This window comes from Poecilia latipinna, unplaced genomic scaffold, assembly GCF_001443285.1.
Source record: "Poecilia latipinna isolate Pla-1442-1.1 unplaced genomic scaffold, P_latipinna-1.0 Scaffold1115, whole genome shotgun sequence".
Taxonomy (NCBI): Eukaryota; Metazoa; Chordata; class Actinopteri; order Cyprinodontiformes; family Poeciliidae; genus Poecilia; species Poecilia latipinna.
Genome location: NW_015113731.1, coordinates 39,367 through 54,639, shown reverse-complemented (window position 1 = coordinate 54,639; position 15,273 = coordinate 39,367). Strand labels below are relative to the sequence as shown.

Sequence of the window (15,273 nt, the reverse complement as noted above, 5' to 3'; positions counted from 1 at the left end):
ACAGCGGCTGTTTTGGTTGCGTTCCTGGCCCAGGGTGAGATGGACGTTCTGCTCGAGGAAGTTCTGACGCAAAACGTAACTGGGTTGCAGTGGGTCGGCAGTGAATCCTGGATCACAGCAAATTACTTGGCTGAGAAGAGGTACGCTGGGATTTTAACCGGGTCGCTGGGCTTTGCGATAAGAAAGGCAAAAATCACAGGGTTGCGAGAATTTCTCTTGAAGGTGAACCCAAGTCAGGAACCCCAGAGCGACCTGCTGAGAGAATTCTGGGAAACGACGTTTCGATGCAGTTTCCGGTCCGGTACACCTGGCACAAAATTATGTTCTGGCTTTGAGAGACTTCAGGACGCGGACAACGCTTTCACAGACGTGTCAGAGCTCAGGATATCCAACAACGTGTACAAGGCCGTGTATGCTGTTGCTCACGCCCTTCATGGTTTGCTAAAATGTGGGCCAAGCGGTGACTCGGTGTCTCACTCGTGCATCTTAAAAGATCATTCAGAACAAAGACAGGTGAAAGCTTAGTTTGGAAAATGAATGGCTGCGTTTGTTTTGTTGTATTTAGTTTAGTTGTGTTTTTAGTTGAAATATCAGGTTATTTTAATTTTTTTTTTTGGTAAATTTGTGTGCTGTTGTGTCTTTTTTCTCTGTGGACAGGTTGCAGAACATCTCCAGAAGGTAAACTTTACACTCCAGTCTGGGGAGCGAGTGTATTTTGATGAAAACGGGGATCCTGCAGCAACCTATGAGCTCGTGAACTGGCAGAGAAACCAAGCAGGAGACGTTGTGTTCACGACTGTAGGGAAGTATGACGCTTCACAACCAAACTGGAACCAGTTCACCATGAGCAACGTGAAAATAACATGGGCCGCAGAATCCTGGGAGGTAGAAATTGATTTTTGACTATTGTTGAAGATTATTTGGTAACACTTTATTTGAAGGGGTGCGCATAGGACTGACATATCATCTGTCATGAGCATGAAGGAGTCTTCATGAGTGTTTGTGACTGTCGTCATGACGGGTCATTCAGTAAATAATGACACTTTTATTGCAGAGTTGATACTTTTAATGGGCATTTAGTGCAAATTTTAATAGAACTTTGCATTCAAAGGGTCAATATTGACCGAATGATGCAGAGTTTACACTTTTAATGGACTTTTAATGCAACTTTGCATTTACAGTGTCACCATTTACTAATTGAAATAGAAAAAATCTTTTTCTGTAGAATATCACAGTTAGGAACTCCGGTGTTTGCTGATTACAAATTGAAGTAATGATTGTTAAACTTTTAATTCCACAAAATAGACACAAAATATCTCTAAAATTGTCTAACTAGTTTAGCTATTGTTAAGAAAATAAATTTACAACTTATATAGACGTTCCCGTCCTTTGTTAAATGTGCAAACCTCGAGGTATCAACATGTTTGGTTAAACACTAAAGTAAGTTGAGGTCAGTTATGTTTATTTCAGGTTGAATTTTGCTTTTGTTCCAGAGGCCTCTGTCCGTCTGCAGTGAGAACTGCCTGCCGGGTTTCCGTCAGGCGATAATCAAAGGCAAACCCATCTGCTGCTTCTCCTGTGTTCCCTGCGCTGGTGGAGAAATCAGCAACACCAACAGTGAGCGATGAAATGTATTTCTACTTTCAGCTTTTGATTTAGCGAGATCACTGTGTAAAACTTTTACTTCTTTTACTAATGAAGCATTTTACAGAGTCAACCTGTTTTTTTCTCCTCATATTTTTCCTGATCAGATTCTGCAGAGTGCTCACAGTGTCCGTCGGAGTACTGGTCGAATGTCGACCACAGCAAATGTGTCCCAAAGGTGATTGAGTTCCTGTCATATGGAGAGACCATGGGGGCCCTCCTCACTGCCTTCTCGCTGTGCGGAGCCAGTTTAACGCTCGTGGTCTTGTGTGTGTTTTTCCGGTTTCGGCACACGCCTCTCGTCAAAGCCAGTAATTCAGAGCTGAGCTTCCTGCTGCTCTTCTCCCTGACTCTGTGTTTCCTCTGCTCTCTGGCCTTCATCGGCCGGCCCACTGAGTGGTCCTGCATGCTGCGTCACACGGCTTTTGGCGTAGCCTTTGCTCTGTGCATCTCGTGTATTCTTGCTAAAACGATCACCGTGGTGATGGCCTTCAAAGCTAAAAGACCAGCAAACACGTTTCCTCAGTGTTCAGCTCCGCTTCAGAGAACGAGCGTCATTGGGTGTACTTTAATCCAAGTGTTTATTTGTGTGGTATGGTTAGCTTTTGCTCCGCCGTTTCCACACAAGAATACAGTTTACGCCAGTGAAAAGATTATTCTAGAGTGTGATTTAGGATCAGCTGTGGCGTTTTGGCTTGTTTTGGGGTATGTTGGATTTCTGGCCCTGCTGTGCTTTATGTTTGCTTTTTTAGGCCGGAAGTTACCTGATAACTTTAATGAAACTAAATTCATAACCTTCAGCATGCTGATATTTAGTGCCGTCTGGCTCACATTCATCCCAGCATATGTCAGCTCTCCTGGAAAGTTTACTGTAGCTGTGGAGATATTTGCAATTCTAGCCTCAAGCTTTGGTTTGCTTTTTTGTATTTTTGCACCAAAATGTTATATTTTACTACTGAAACCTGAGAGGAATACTAAAAAACATTTGATGGGACGAAATCAGTCAAAAACACAATGAAAGAATAGTTGAAGTATTACAAACAAAAGGGTTAATTTAGTAAACTTTAGTTAAATACTAAAAACTTAAATTGACTATAACATTGTAGCTTATTAAGTGCATTGCATCCATTACACTTATTGGCTCTCATCATATACATATAAAATATTTTAATTTTATTGCTGTGGCATAATTTAACAGAAAGAATGTATAGAATCTCATATGTAATTATCTAAATAATTAATTCAGCTAATTATTATCCCACAAGTTTGGGGCAGTTATCAATTTGAAACTTCAGTCCTGTATGAATTTCATACTGGTTTTCTAATATGATCCACCCAGTGGCTCATTGGTAGCAGACCAGGCTCCAGATGGACTTAGGTGGGGGGGGCATGGATTTTTTTGGGTGGGAGCAGGAAGAAGGGTTTTTGTTCAACAATAAATGCACAAATAAAAGTTTATGTAAAATGAAAACAACATTTTGTTAACATAAAATAAGCTGAAATAAGAGAAACAGTGACATGTTAGTCTTCACGAGTCACCAGAAAATGCTGAGGAATTACGTTAAGATTAGCATAAACATTAGTTATGTTGTTGAAATCTCAGAATCTAATTTGTCCTCATTCTAAATTGGAGCTTCTGTGTTTTTTCATTGTTTTTGAACCAGAGAGAGAGAGAAAAAAGACTTTCTATGCAATTTCGAGGTTGCTCTGAAATTTGAGTGCTCTATGTGTTATACACTTTCTGTAACTATATACACATTAACAGACATGTATAAATAAATATTTTCAATGTTTTAGCTTCATTTATATGGAGGAATGTGTGGAGAGTGGGCTTTTGTATTTTAACCTACATTTATATAACTCTAGATCCAACCTATGCCAGCACACTTAGTATAAACATATTGCTCTTAAAATGGTTCATTCAAGTAAATAAAAATGGTGCAAAAGGAATTGATTTTAAAAGATCTTGAAAGACAACATATAAAATACATTTAGAAATATGATTAAAAGCTGTGTTTCTACATTATAGATTTGAGTGTAGAAGAAATAATAAATGCTAAAAAAAATCCCAAATGAATTAAAAGTTGCTTGCATCATCGTCACTCTGATTGGATTAGAGGACTTTAGCCGTCGTCGTCTCCTCCAGAGGTATAAAGCACAGCCTCATAGAGAAGCAACATTTCAGTGAGTCGGAGAGAAAGAGTGATTCTAGGTTGTCTTTTTCCTTTTTCTTTTTTAACATGTGGAAAAACATCTGCATAATTCTGATGTTTGTAGTTATTACTGTAGGATTTGCACAAGATGAAACAGCTTTCTGTGAAATGCTGGGGAGCCGAGAGCTTCCTCTGATGTCTAAGGAGGGAGACGTTGTTATAGGAGGAGCTTTTTCCCTTCACAGCCAAATCTCAAAGCTTTTACTCTCCTGGACTGAGTCACCAGAACCTCTCATGTGCTCCAGGTACTGCTGTGCTGATTCCTGCTCTTGTTTTAACCAGCTCTTTGAACTCTGACGAAATGCATAAACTTCAACGTGTCTTTTTTCCCCCAGAATTAACTTGAGGGAATTCCGTTTTGCTCAAACGATGGTGTTTGCCATTGAGGAAATCGACAACAGCAGCTCTCTACTGCCTAACGTCTCACTTGGTTATAAGATATTCGACAGCTGCGCCTCCACGTTGCCTACGACACGTTCAGGAATGGGCTTGATGAACGGGGAGGGAAGGGCTTTTGAAAGAAACTGCTCCGGCCAGTCGTCCGTTCATGCCGTAGTTGGAACCTCTGAGTCTTCTACGACCATCGTGATGTTACAAATTTCAGGGATTTTTCACATACCAGTGGTAAATGCTTCTGTTTATTTAGAGTCAGTGGGACTCAACTTGACTCAACTCAAGAGAGTTCATGATTAACTTATGAAATAAACTAGATTTCACACATTCCACAACATCCGCAGGTCCAGCAAATGCATGTAACGATATCGCAAGTGAGAAAGCATCTCTGAACACGCTCATGTTTTTGTGTCACTGTCTTTTCCAATAGATCAGCCACTTTGCAACATGCGCTTGCCTCAGTAACAGAAAGGAGTATCCCGCCTTTTTCAGAACCATTCCCAGTGACTACTATCAGAGCAGAGCGCTGGCCAAACTGGTGAGGCACTTTGGCTGGACGTGGGTCGGGGCAGTCAGAAGCGATAACGACTACGGTAACAACGGGATGGCGACTTTTATTGAAGCCGCGAGTCAGGAGGGGATTTGCGTCGAGTACTCTGAGTCGATCTCCAGGACTGGCTCCAGAGAGAACGTGGAGAGGGTCGTCAGAGTGATCAGCAGGGGCACAGCGGCTGTTTTGGTTGCGTTCCTGGCTTACGATGAGATGGACGTTCTGCTGGAGGAAGCTTTGAGTCAAAACCTGACTGGGTTGCAGTGGGTCGGCAGTGAATCCTGGATCACATCAGCTCATTTGGCTAAGAAAAGGTACTCTGGCATACTAAGCGGGTCGCTGGGCTTTGCGATAAGAAAGGCAAAAATCACAGGCCTGCAAGATTTCCTTTTACGGGTGAACCCAAGTCAGGAACCCGAGAGCAATTTGCTGAAGGAGTTCTGGGAAACAACATTTGGATGCAGTTTCCAGTCCGGTACACCTGGCACAAAATTATGCTCCGGCTCCGAAAGTCTTCGAGTTGTAGACAACGCTTTCACAGACGTGTCGGAGCTCAGGATATCCAACAACGTGTACAAGGCCGTGTATGCTGTTGCTCATGCCTTGCATAGCATGTTGAAATGTAAGCCAGGTGGTGAAAATTGCAAATTAAGAGAGCAGCCAGAGCCAAGACAGGTTAAAAATTCATGTAATATTTAAAATAAATGTCTGTTGTTCTAAAATACATGTAAAATTGTGCTTATTAACCTCTTTCTAACATTGATAGGTTGTGAAGTATCTCCAGGACATTAATTTTACTGTTGAGTCCGGAGAGAACGTGTATTTTGATGAAAACGGAGACCCTGCAGCAATTTATGAGCTGGTGAACTGGCAGAGAAGCCCAGCAGGAGATGTTGTGTTCACAACGGTTGGAAAGTACGACGCTTCTCATCCAGATGGAAACCAGCTGACCATGAATGGAGTCAACATCACCTGGGCCGCAGAATCTGTGGAGGTAGAAACAAATGAATATTTCTGAATTTTAAACTTTGTGAAACGAAACAATTGTAACATGGTACAATGAGATAAAAAGTAGTTACTTTTAGAAAGTTTATTTAAAATCTGTTAATTTACATAGCTCTTATATCTTTGGGAACTGATTGCTGAATCGATCTGATGTTTCAGAGGCCGCCGTCTGTCTGCAGTGAGAACTGCCTGCCAGGTTTCCGGAAAGCAATCATTAAAGGCAAACCCATCTGCTGCTTCTCCTGTGTCCCATGCGCTGCTGGAGAGATCAGCAACACGAGCAGTGAGTGAAACGAGTGAAACTCTTCTCCTTATTCATATTGTGAATGCACCGAACCCATTCCGGTTTTTATTTTTCCTGATCAGATTCTGCAGAGTGCTCACAGTGTCCGTCGGAGTACTGGTCGAATGTCGACCACAGCAAATGTGTCCCAAAGGTGATTGAGTTCCTGTCATATGGAGAGACCATGGGGGCCCTCCTCACTGCCTTCTCGCTGTGCGGAGCCAGTTTAACGCTCGTGGTCTTGTGTGTGTTTTACCGGTTTCGGCACACGCCGCCCGTCAAAGCCAGTAATTCAGAGCTGAGCTTCCTGCTGCTCTTCTCCCTGACTCTGTGTTTCCTCTGCTCTCTGGCCTTCATCGGCCAGCCCACTGAGTGGTCCTGCATGCTGCGTCACACGGGTTTTGGCGTAGCCTTTGCTCTGTGCATCTCGTGTATTCTTGCTAAAACGATCGCCGTGGTGATGGCCTTCAAAGCTAAAAGACCAGCAAACACGTTTCCTCAGTGTTCAGCTCCGCTTCAGAGAACGAGCGTCATTGGGTGTACTTTAATCCAAGTGTTTATTTGTGTGGTATGGTTAGCTTTTGCTCCGCCGTTTCCACACAAGAATACAGTTTACGCCAGTGAAAAGATTATTCTAGAGTGTTTCCTTGGTTCACCTGTGGCGTTTTGGCTTGTGATGGCATATTTAGGATTTCTGGCCCTGCTGTGCTTTATGTTTGCTTTTTTAGGCCGGAAGTTACCTGATAACTTTAACGAAGCTAAATTCATAACCTTCAGCATGCTGATATTCTGTGCCGTCTGGCTCACATTCATCCCAGCTTATGTCAGCTCTCCTGGAAAGTTTACTGTAGCTGTGGAGATATTTGCAATTCTAGCCTCAAGCTTTGGTTTGCTTTTTTGTATTTTTGCACCAAAGTGTTATATTTTACTACTGAAACCTGAGAGGAATACTAAAAAACATTTGATGGGAAGAGACAAGATTTAGGAAAAACAAAGTGCAGTGATAATATAGTCCACATTTTAGCTGTTATTAGTTTCTGAATGCTTTCATAATTTCTTTTGTTCTTTGTGTTTAGTTTTCACTAGTTATTTATCTCAAAGAGAAAAATCCATTCACCACCATTAGTTTAATCATTACTTGTTGATTTATCTGGTGGTACTATATCTACACTGAGCAGCCTCAATAATGACAAAATATGTGACGCTGATTACCAATCCCAGGGATTGTACTTTTTTATTACAGCACTTGATATTATAAAAGGCGTAGGTTGAAACAGTAAAGTAAGGTAAACGGCAACAAACATCTAATCGGAAAAAAGTTAATCAAAAGTTTATACAAATTACAGTGAAACCGAATGGAGGCAGGAAATCAGTTTGATAATTTCACAACACTAAGTGCAGATTAATTGAAACATTTTATTTGCAAATAGAGTTTTGTCTGGGCTTGACAGTTTCCGTGTTATTGGGTCCTTTGATCTGCAGTGCCTATTCCAGGGTGTAAACTCTTTGCTTTACTTATTAAAAAGTCGTAAAAAGAAGAACAGCATCTCTGTGGTCCTTTTGCAGCTCTCGTCTCCATCACTGAACGGCATAAGACACATCTATGGGGTTGAAATATCCTTTTCCGATCCCAGTTTATAGCAGAAATCTTGACCAAAGAATTAAAAATGTCTCAATCCAAGCAAAACTTCTGCGTCAGGTGGAGAAGTTTTAAAGAAAAAAAAAAAAAAAGAAAAAAAAACACTCTTTGTTTTATTGTGATGTCTTGCAGTCTTAAACGTCTACTTCTTCTTTATCACCTTTAACAATGACATTTCCTCTGACATCCCCAGCTGTCTGGAAGAGAGGAGCTAGAAAAGTAATCCTAAAATTTTAAGTCATCCAAAGCAAAGTGTCAAGAAAGAATCATAATAAAAAAGACAAAAATGTTATAATAAAACTGAGTGAACGTATAATTGTTTCTTCAGTTAACTGCAAAAAACAATCCTAGCATTTAACACAGATGAATTATTAAAGACTACATGTCTGTGTCCAGGAAAATATATAATATAATAAAAAAAAATGCAGTTAAACAGTGATCAGGTGAGATATTTTAGCAGTTTATGTTGCCTAAAAAAATGCAGTTTTTCTGCAGAAACCACAGAAAAATGAATGAGAGAAATTGTGGCCTCTGAAAATCATTGGCAACATTTTCGTAAGAATGTAGTCAAGCATTCTGTTGTGTCGTTAAAAGTATGTTTTTATGATAAAAAACAATTTAAAGAAACATTTACAGGAGAGCATGCAGGACTTAACGGTCTGCTTCCCTATCAGGGACAAAACAAGCAACGTGATTGGTGGGGACGATGAAAATATTCAGAATCAGCCCTGCTGGGGTTTGATGTGTTCCTATAAAACAGTCAGACTATACCTTTCCTGTCACTTAGGACTTGTGTGCTAAGTACTTAGGTGAGGAATGATGCTGCTTATTGTGGGCCTGTTACTTTTCTGTCTTGTGGATGTAAGAGGGGAAAACCCTTCATGTCAAATATACGGGACAAAAGAACTGTCTCAGTTTTCTAAGGAGGGAGATATCATCATCGGAGGCATTTTCTCCTTCCACCAGAACCCGGTCACAGTCAGTCCAGAGCTCACAATCAACCCGGGAGCAATCCAGTGTAAAGGGTAAGACAGTAATAGGTTAAGGATGAATCTTTTGTCATCATGTAATTTTTATGTCTTTTTTATTTTTTTACAGGCTGGAAATAGGTGAGCTTCAGTATGCGTACACCATGATGTTTGCGATAGATGAGATTAACAATAGCACTGAACTGCTGCCAGATGTGACACTCGGTTATAGGATCTTTGACTCCTGCCCAAGCATACCTCTGTCTATCAGGTCATCGCTGAATCTCATGAATCCATACGAAGACAGAGAAGGGTTGTGCAACAACCTCTCCAGCGTGTATGCCGTCATTGGGGACACAACTTCCACCTCTACGATAGGCATAGCACGTACGCTGGGTCCCTTCAGGGTGCCTGTGGTGAGTGGCACTCATGCATTCTGACTCACTGGAAGGAATGATGCGATTTAAATTTTCTACTTTTCTTTTCAGATCAGTCATTCGGCCACTTGCGCATGTCTCAGCGACAGGAGGATCTACCCATCCTTCTTTCGAACCATACCAAGTGACATTCATCAGAGCAAAGCGCTGGCAAAGCTTGTGAAACACTTTGGCTGGACTTGGGTGGGAGCGATCCGAACTAACAACGACTATGGAAATGGTGGCATGGCCAGCTTCTTGGAAGCAGCAACAAAGGAAGGCGTGTGTGTCGAGTATTCAGTCGCCATCTACCGAACCGACCCCAGGAAGTCATTCCTACAAGTCGTGGACATTATCAGAAAATCCACCTCAAAGGTCATAGTTGCTTTTGCAGATGCAACAGATCTTGATGTACTCATGAAAGAGCTTCACGCCCAGAACGTGACAGGCCTGCAGTGGGTGGGAAGCGAAGGCTGGATCACGTATCGTTACTTTGCCTCTCCGGCGAACTACGCCGTGGTTCAGGGGGCCGTGGGCTTTGCAGCGCTCAACGCTCACATCCCTGGGCTGCAGGAGTTCCTCACCAACAGCAGACCGTCCACCGCACCGGGAAATCAGGGACTCGTTGAGTTGTGGGAAACGCTCTTTGACTGCACCCTGTCAACAAAACCAGGGATTTACCCGCAGGATCGTGTTACAGCCTGCAGCGGCGCAGAGAGCCTGTGGGATGTGAAGACGCGATTTACTGATGTTTCAGATGCCAGCCTGTTGAATAATGTCTACAAAGCCACATACGCTGTTGCTCATGCTTTGAGCATGGTGTTTAATTGCAAAGATGGAGACGGGCCCTTTGAGAACAATGCTTGTGCTGACAGGCAGAAATTTCAACCATGGCAGGTAAACATGAACAAAAACAACAATGTGCTCGAATCCAAACAGCAATGATGTGGTAATCATGAGAAACTCACTTCCCCCCCCTGCAGGTGTTGCACTACCTAACGCAGGTGAACTTCACCAGTAAAACTGGTGAAAATGTTTTCTTCGACGAGTTCGGTGACCCCGTCGCACGTTACGCACTGGTAAACTGGCAACGGGATGAGACAGGGTACATACAGTTTGAAACTATCGGTTATTATGATGCCTCCAGATCTGAAGGTCGGCAATTTGAGATGGAAGCTGGAGTGAGAGCCATCTGGGCAGGAGAAAGTCACGATGTGAGTCAATTTAGATTCTCTGCTCAATGCGTGGTTTGTTTTTACACCGTTTCAGCTTTAAATATCGTCTCTGCGGATCAGGTACCGACGTCCATCTGCAGCGGCACCTGTTTGCCTGGCACTCGCCGGGCGTTCATTAAAGGCAAACCCGTCTGCTGCTTTGACTGCATCGTCTGTGCTGAGGGGGAGTTCAGCAATGGCACAAGTGAGGCGGCGGGATTTGTAGCCTTTACCCTGGTGCTCATTGTGTTTCTGCTGGGTAAAATCGCTGCCAGCACTTTACTGGTGTACCTGAAGATGTGTTCTCTGTACAGCTTAAACGTGTTTATCCTTTCAGATGCTGTGAAATGTGAAAAATGCCCTGATGAGTACAAGTCCAGTGAAGAGAGGAACCAATGTCACTTAAAATCGGTTGAGTTCCTCACCTTCACAGAGCTAATGGGTATAACGTTGGTCACCTTGTCCCTCCTTGGTGCAATCTCAACAGTGGCTGTAAGCCTGATATTTTTCTGCCAAAGACACACGGCCATTGTCCGAGCCAACAACTCTGAGCTGAGCTTTCTCCTGCTGTTCTCCTTGGGTTTGTGCTTTCTGTGTTCTCTGACCTTCATCGGCCGGCCCTCCGATTGGTCCTGCATGCTGCGCCACACAGCGTTTGGCATCACCTTTGTCCTCTGTGTGTCCTGCATTCTGGGGAAAACAACGGTGGTTCTGTTGGCCTTTCGGGCTACCGTTCCTGGCAGCAAAGTGACAAAATGGTTTGGCCCTCCACAGCAGAGACTCAGTGTCTTAGCTCTCACACTTGTTCAGGTTTTGATTTGTATAATATGGCTAACAGTCAGCCCTCCCCATCCATTCAAAGCCACTCAATATTACAGTGAGAAGATCATACTGGAGTGTGCACTTGGATCACCTCTGGGCTTCTGGGCCGTATTGGGGTATATCGGGGTTTTAGCCATGTTGTGCTTTGGATTGGCCTTCTTAGCCAGAAAGCTTCCTGACAATTTCAATGAAGCTAGGTTTATCACTTTCAGCATGCTGATATTCTGTGCCGTGTGGGTCACTTTCATCCCAGCTTATGTCAGCTCTCCTGGGAAATTCAGTGTGGCCGTGGAGATATTTGCCATTCTGGCTTCAAGTTATGGGATGCTGCTCTGTATTTTTTTGCCTAAGTGTTACATCATTTTATTTAAACCCCAAAACAATACAAAGAAACATTTGATGAATAAAGGCACCCTGAAAGCCCTTTAAGATGTGTGTTTCAACTAGAAAAAGTAAAAACAAAATCATACAATTGTTAAAACATTGATGTTAAAACTGTTCAAACTAACGGTGTGCCCTCGTACATTAAGAATCGGCAGTATTTATTACGCCTGTGAATTTGAAACTCCAACCAGAAAAGTCAATCTGAGTTTAACAATTGTACGTGTTAACAATTTTATCGGCACTTCTGTTTCTGTCTCTTTAAACAAAAGTAATAAGTTGAGAAATACATTGTATAAATTATAGTAGTATATAGTATGTAACTCTACAAATCTCGCTGGATTTCTCTCTCTGATGAAAATGTTACTCTGGTGCTAGATAAGAAAAAAATGAACACAGCATGTTGATATGCAAGAGACTAAATGAAAAAATGATCAAGTTTTTACCATTTCTATGCATTAACAGGTATCCCAGCTTGTCTTGTCGCTAATAAAAGCTTGACTAAAGTAAAGCAGAAACTTGTAGTGTGGCTTTTTGTGTCACAGCACACACACACAAACACACCTACACACACACACACACACATATATAGCCACAGCTGCCCTGGGGCAGACTGAGAGAAAGCTGTCATACAGTCACCACCACCAGACTCTCTGACCGCCAGCAGCAGGCGAGGTGAGTGAAGTGCCTTGCCCAAGGACACGATGACCTGAGCGCAGCCAAAGTTCAAATCACCAGTGACAGAGCAAACTCCTGCTTCCTGAGCTACTGCCATTCAGTTTTTCATGGATGCTGAAGGTTAATTGGTTTTAATGTTGATCAAAAAGGAAACTAGTTTTCATTTTATTTCCCGCTCACGCTGTTTTGACTGCTGGTTGTTCTCCGTTAGCCTCTCGGGCTCCTGATAGAAGTTATTTCTTTATGCCCAGGTCAAAGCGAGAGCTGAGAGACCTCATATTTATTCATGCCGTACAAAATTCAGTATGTTAACATTATTATAACAATAGCAGAGAGTGATTTGTTAAAAAAAAACAAAAACATACTAGACGACAACTACAAGACAAGTCAAGGACCTTGTTGCAGACAGGCTCTGGAACATGGTGGCTTTGATAGCCACCACAGCTACCTGGAGTCCAGCTGGAGGCTTTAACTTTTGTGTTAAACTCAGGCTGGACGATGGGGGACGTGTGGTCACCTGAAGCTCAGTTGGAAGTCTTCTCGCAATACAAAGTTTGTACATTCAGTTCCATCTTCATCCTGCCACATGTCAATGTGAACCTGGGAAATTCACTAAACCCGAAGGCTCCAACCAATCAGCATTTTGTTGCTCACGTTTGTAAGTGCAATTAGGTGAATGTGGCTCTTGGGTAAAGCAGTTTAATTGGATGATCTCACTTGAACAATGCCATGTAGATTAAGTCCATTCATCATTCATATGGCTAGGTGCTTAGATAAAGCGAAACATTGTCCCCGTGTTCAGGAGAGAGCCATGAATTAATAACAAGCCGATTTCTTCAACTGTGTCCTGAAGTGTCTCTGGTCCAACATCTGAATCAAATGGCTGAAAGGCCTCAGTGGACGCAGTCAAGGTCTCCAAGTTCCTGCTAATGATCTGATTATTTCACTCAGGTGTGTTGAAGCAAAGACACATCTAAAAGTTTCAGGACGCTGGTCCTCGAGGACTGGAGCTGAAGACCCAAAGCAGCAGCACTTGGAGTTTATCTGAAAAGGAACAGGCTGTTTAAAGTAATAATTGGGAGAATGTGACTGGATTGCTAAAAAAGAAAAAAAAAATCCCTGTAAAGTTAACTTCTTTTGCAAAATCACGGTGCCGTAACTGAGTCCCTTAAAAGTTTTGCTTAAAATTAAACCCTTCCAACAAAATTGGCAGCAATACCAACGTCATTCCCACATCCATTTTTTCAAGCTAGCAATAAGGCTGTTTGAGGATATGAAGAGGTTATGCACAACATGATGAGAAGCAAACACAAAAACCTAAAAGAAAAAAAAAAAAACGCACTGTGTGATGAGTGATATTCCAAAACAAAAGTGACCAGATGGTTTTCTATGACGTAGAGACAACTATGTCCCTACACCTACAAAAGATTTTTTATGACTTTTACTATTATTGAATTTGGAAACAACAAACTTTTGTGAAAATGTTGGTTAGTTAATACATTATTTTAAACTTTGCAGGATTAAAATGACATCCGTCATGAATACATTTTCAGAAGAAAAACTGTCTTCCCTAATTACATGTATTCCATCTGAGAACCCAGACCCGTTAACATTCCTCCTCCCCTTTCTCCGCCTTGTAGTCCCACGGAGATAAAATGTCGCTGTCCCTCATATATGAGCTGATCCAGAATTCATAAAATACCTTTTCCAAGTATTAGTTTGCCCGGCGGTTTCTGAAATGCTGCTTGGTGACTTGGCTTCTGCAGACATGACGTCCATGCACAGCTGGCCTGAGTTGGGATGTGTGCTTTTACAGCTGCTGTTATCTGTGTCTTTCTCTCAGACTCAGGAGCCATCATGTAGGCAGCTAGGAGAGACTGAGATCCCTCAGCTGCACAGGGATGGCGACATAAAACTGGGGGGAATCTTCTACTTTCACAGCAGCTGGAAGAACATAGAGAACACCTATGAACAGAAGCCGTTGCCACTGCAATGCATCAGGTAAATTATATCTTATAAATTCTGTTTACAGCTTACCTTTGTTTTCTGCTATCATGTAAGTGGATGCTTCATGTGCAATACTACTATCACTACAACAGAAAAAAAAAAAGACAATTACCTCTTATTGTCGTTTGAATCAAGTATAAATTTCAGAGAAGTCCAGTTTGCCCAGACCATGCTCTTTGCCATTGAGGAGATAAATAATAGAACGGACCTACTGCCCGGTGTTTCTCTTGGATACAGCATATATGACACTTGTGGTTCCATTCCCAGAAGCATCAAAGTTGCGCTTGCCTTGAACAATCGCAATGAAAGCGTGTCTTCAAACTCTGACACTCCGTGTACCAAACCTGTTCAAGTTCAGGCGATAGTGGGGGAAACCTCTTCCTCTCCCAGCACTGCAATATCGACTCTAATTGGACCGTTTCACATACCACTGGTATGTTAAACTTGCACAATTAAAATGATATTTAAGATAGAAATATTACTATGATCTTTATTTTGTCTGTTTTTAGATCAGCCACTTTGCCACATGTGCCTGTCTCAGTGATAAAACCAAGTATCCATCCTTTCTCCGAACCGTACCCAGTGACTACTACCAGAGCAGAGCTCTGGCTCATCTGGTCAAACATTTCGGCTGGACTTGGGTCGGAGCCGTCAGAAGCGATGATGATTATGGCAATAATGGCATCGCTGCATTCACAGAGACTGCAGAGCAGCTGGGCATCTGCTTGGAGTATTCAGTTTCTTTCTTCAGAACAGATTCAGCAGAAAAAATGCAAAAGGTGATTAACACTATAAAGACGTCCACCTCAAAGGTGATTATCGCCTTCGTCGCACACTTGGACATGGACGTGCTGATACATGAGTTGTCAAACCACAACATGACCGGGTTCCAGTGGGTGGGAAGTGAAGGCTGGATCTCTGATTCTCAGTTTGCAGCAGTGGATAAGAATCACATCCTGGACGGAGCGATCGGCGTTTCCATCGCTAAAGCTCACGTGAGCGGTCTCAGAGAGTTCATACTGGACGTGAGGCCACTCAGATCTTTAAATAACGACTTGTA

At 42.4% G+C, this 15,273-nt stretch overlaps 1 protein-coding gene, 1 long non-coding RNA gene and 1 pseudogene across 2 annotated transcripts; 2 read left to right on the top strand and 1 right to left on the bottom strand.

The window, feature by feature from the left end:
- The first annotated feature begins 6 nt into the window (after nucleotides 1-6).
- On the top strand, nucleotides 7-3,446 carry LOC106959751 (extracellular calcium-sensing receptor-like). The gene is made up of 4 exons (XM_015052507.1): nucleotides 7-513; nucleotides 658-885; nucleotides 1,494-1,617; nucleotides 1,752-3,446. The coding sequence occupies exons 1-4, from the start codon at nucleotides 40-42 to the stop codon at nucleotides 2,660-2,662; spliced, it is 1,737 nt and encodes a 578-aa protein (XP_014907993.1). The 5' UTR covers nucleotides 7-39; the 3' UTR covers nucleotides 2,663-3,446.
- An 86-nt stretch (nucleotides 3,447-3,532) lies between these two features.
- LOC106959750 (extracellular calcium-sensing receptor-like) lies at nucleotides 3,533-12,039 on the top strand (annotated as a pseudogene).
- Nucleotides 5,703-6,281, bottom strand: LOC106959752 (uncharacterized). The gene is made up of 3 exons (XR_001427422.1): nucleotides 6,190-6,281; nucleotides 5,914-6,064; nucleotides 5,703-5,786 (listed from the first exon to the last, which is right to left on the bottom strand). It is a non-coding gene; the product is annotated as an uncharacterized LOC106959752 (long non-coding RNA).
- Nucleotides 12,040-15,273: the final 3,234 nt, after the last annotated feature.

Coding starts and splice junctions, on each gene's coding strand:
- LOC106959751 (XM_015052507.1), top strand. CDS start 40: ATGGACGTTCTGCTCGAGGAAGTTCTGACGCAAAACGTAACTGGGTTG. Junction 886..1,493: donor GGGCCGCAGAATCCTGGGAG/GTAGAAATTGAT, acceptor CTTTTGTTCCAG/AGGCCTCTGTCCGTCTGCAG. Junction 1,618..1,751: donor AGAAATCAGCAACACCAACA/GTGAGCGATGAA, acceptor TTTCCTGATCAG/ATTCTGCAGAGTGCTCACAG.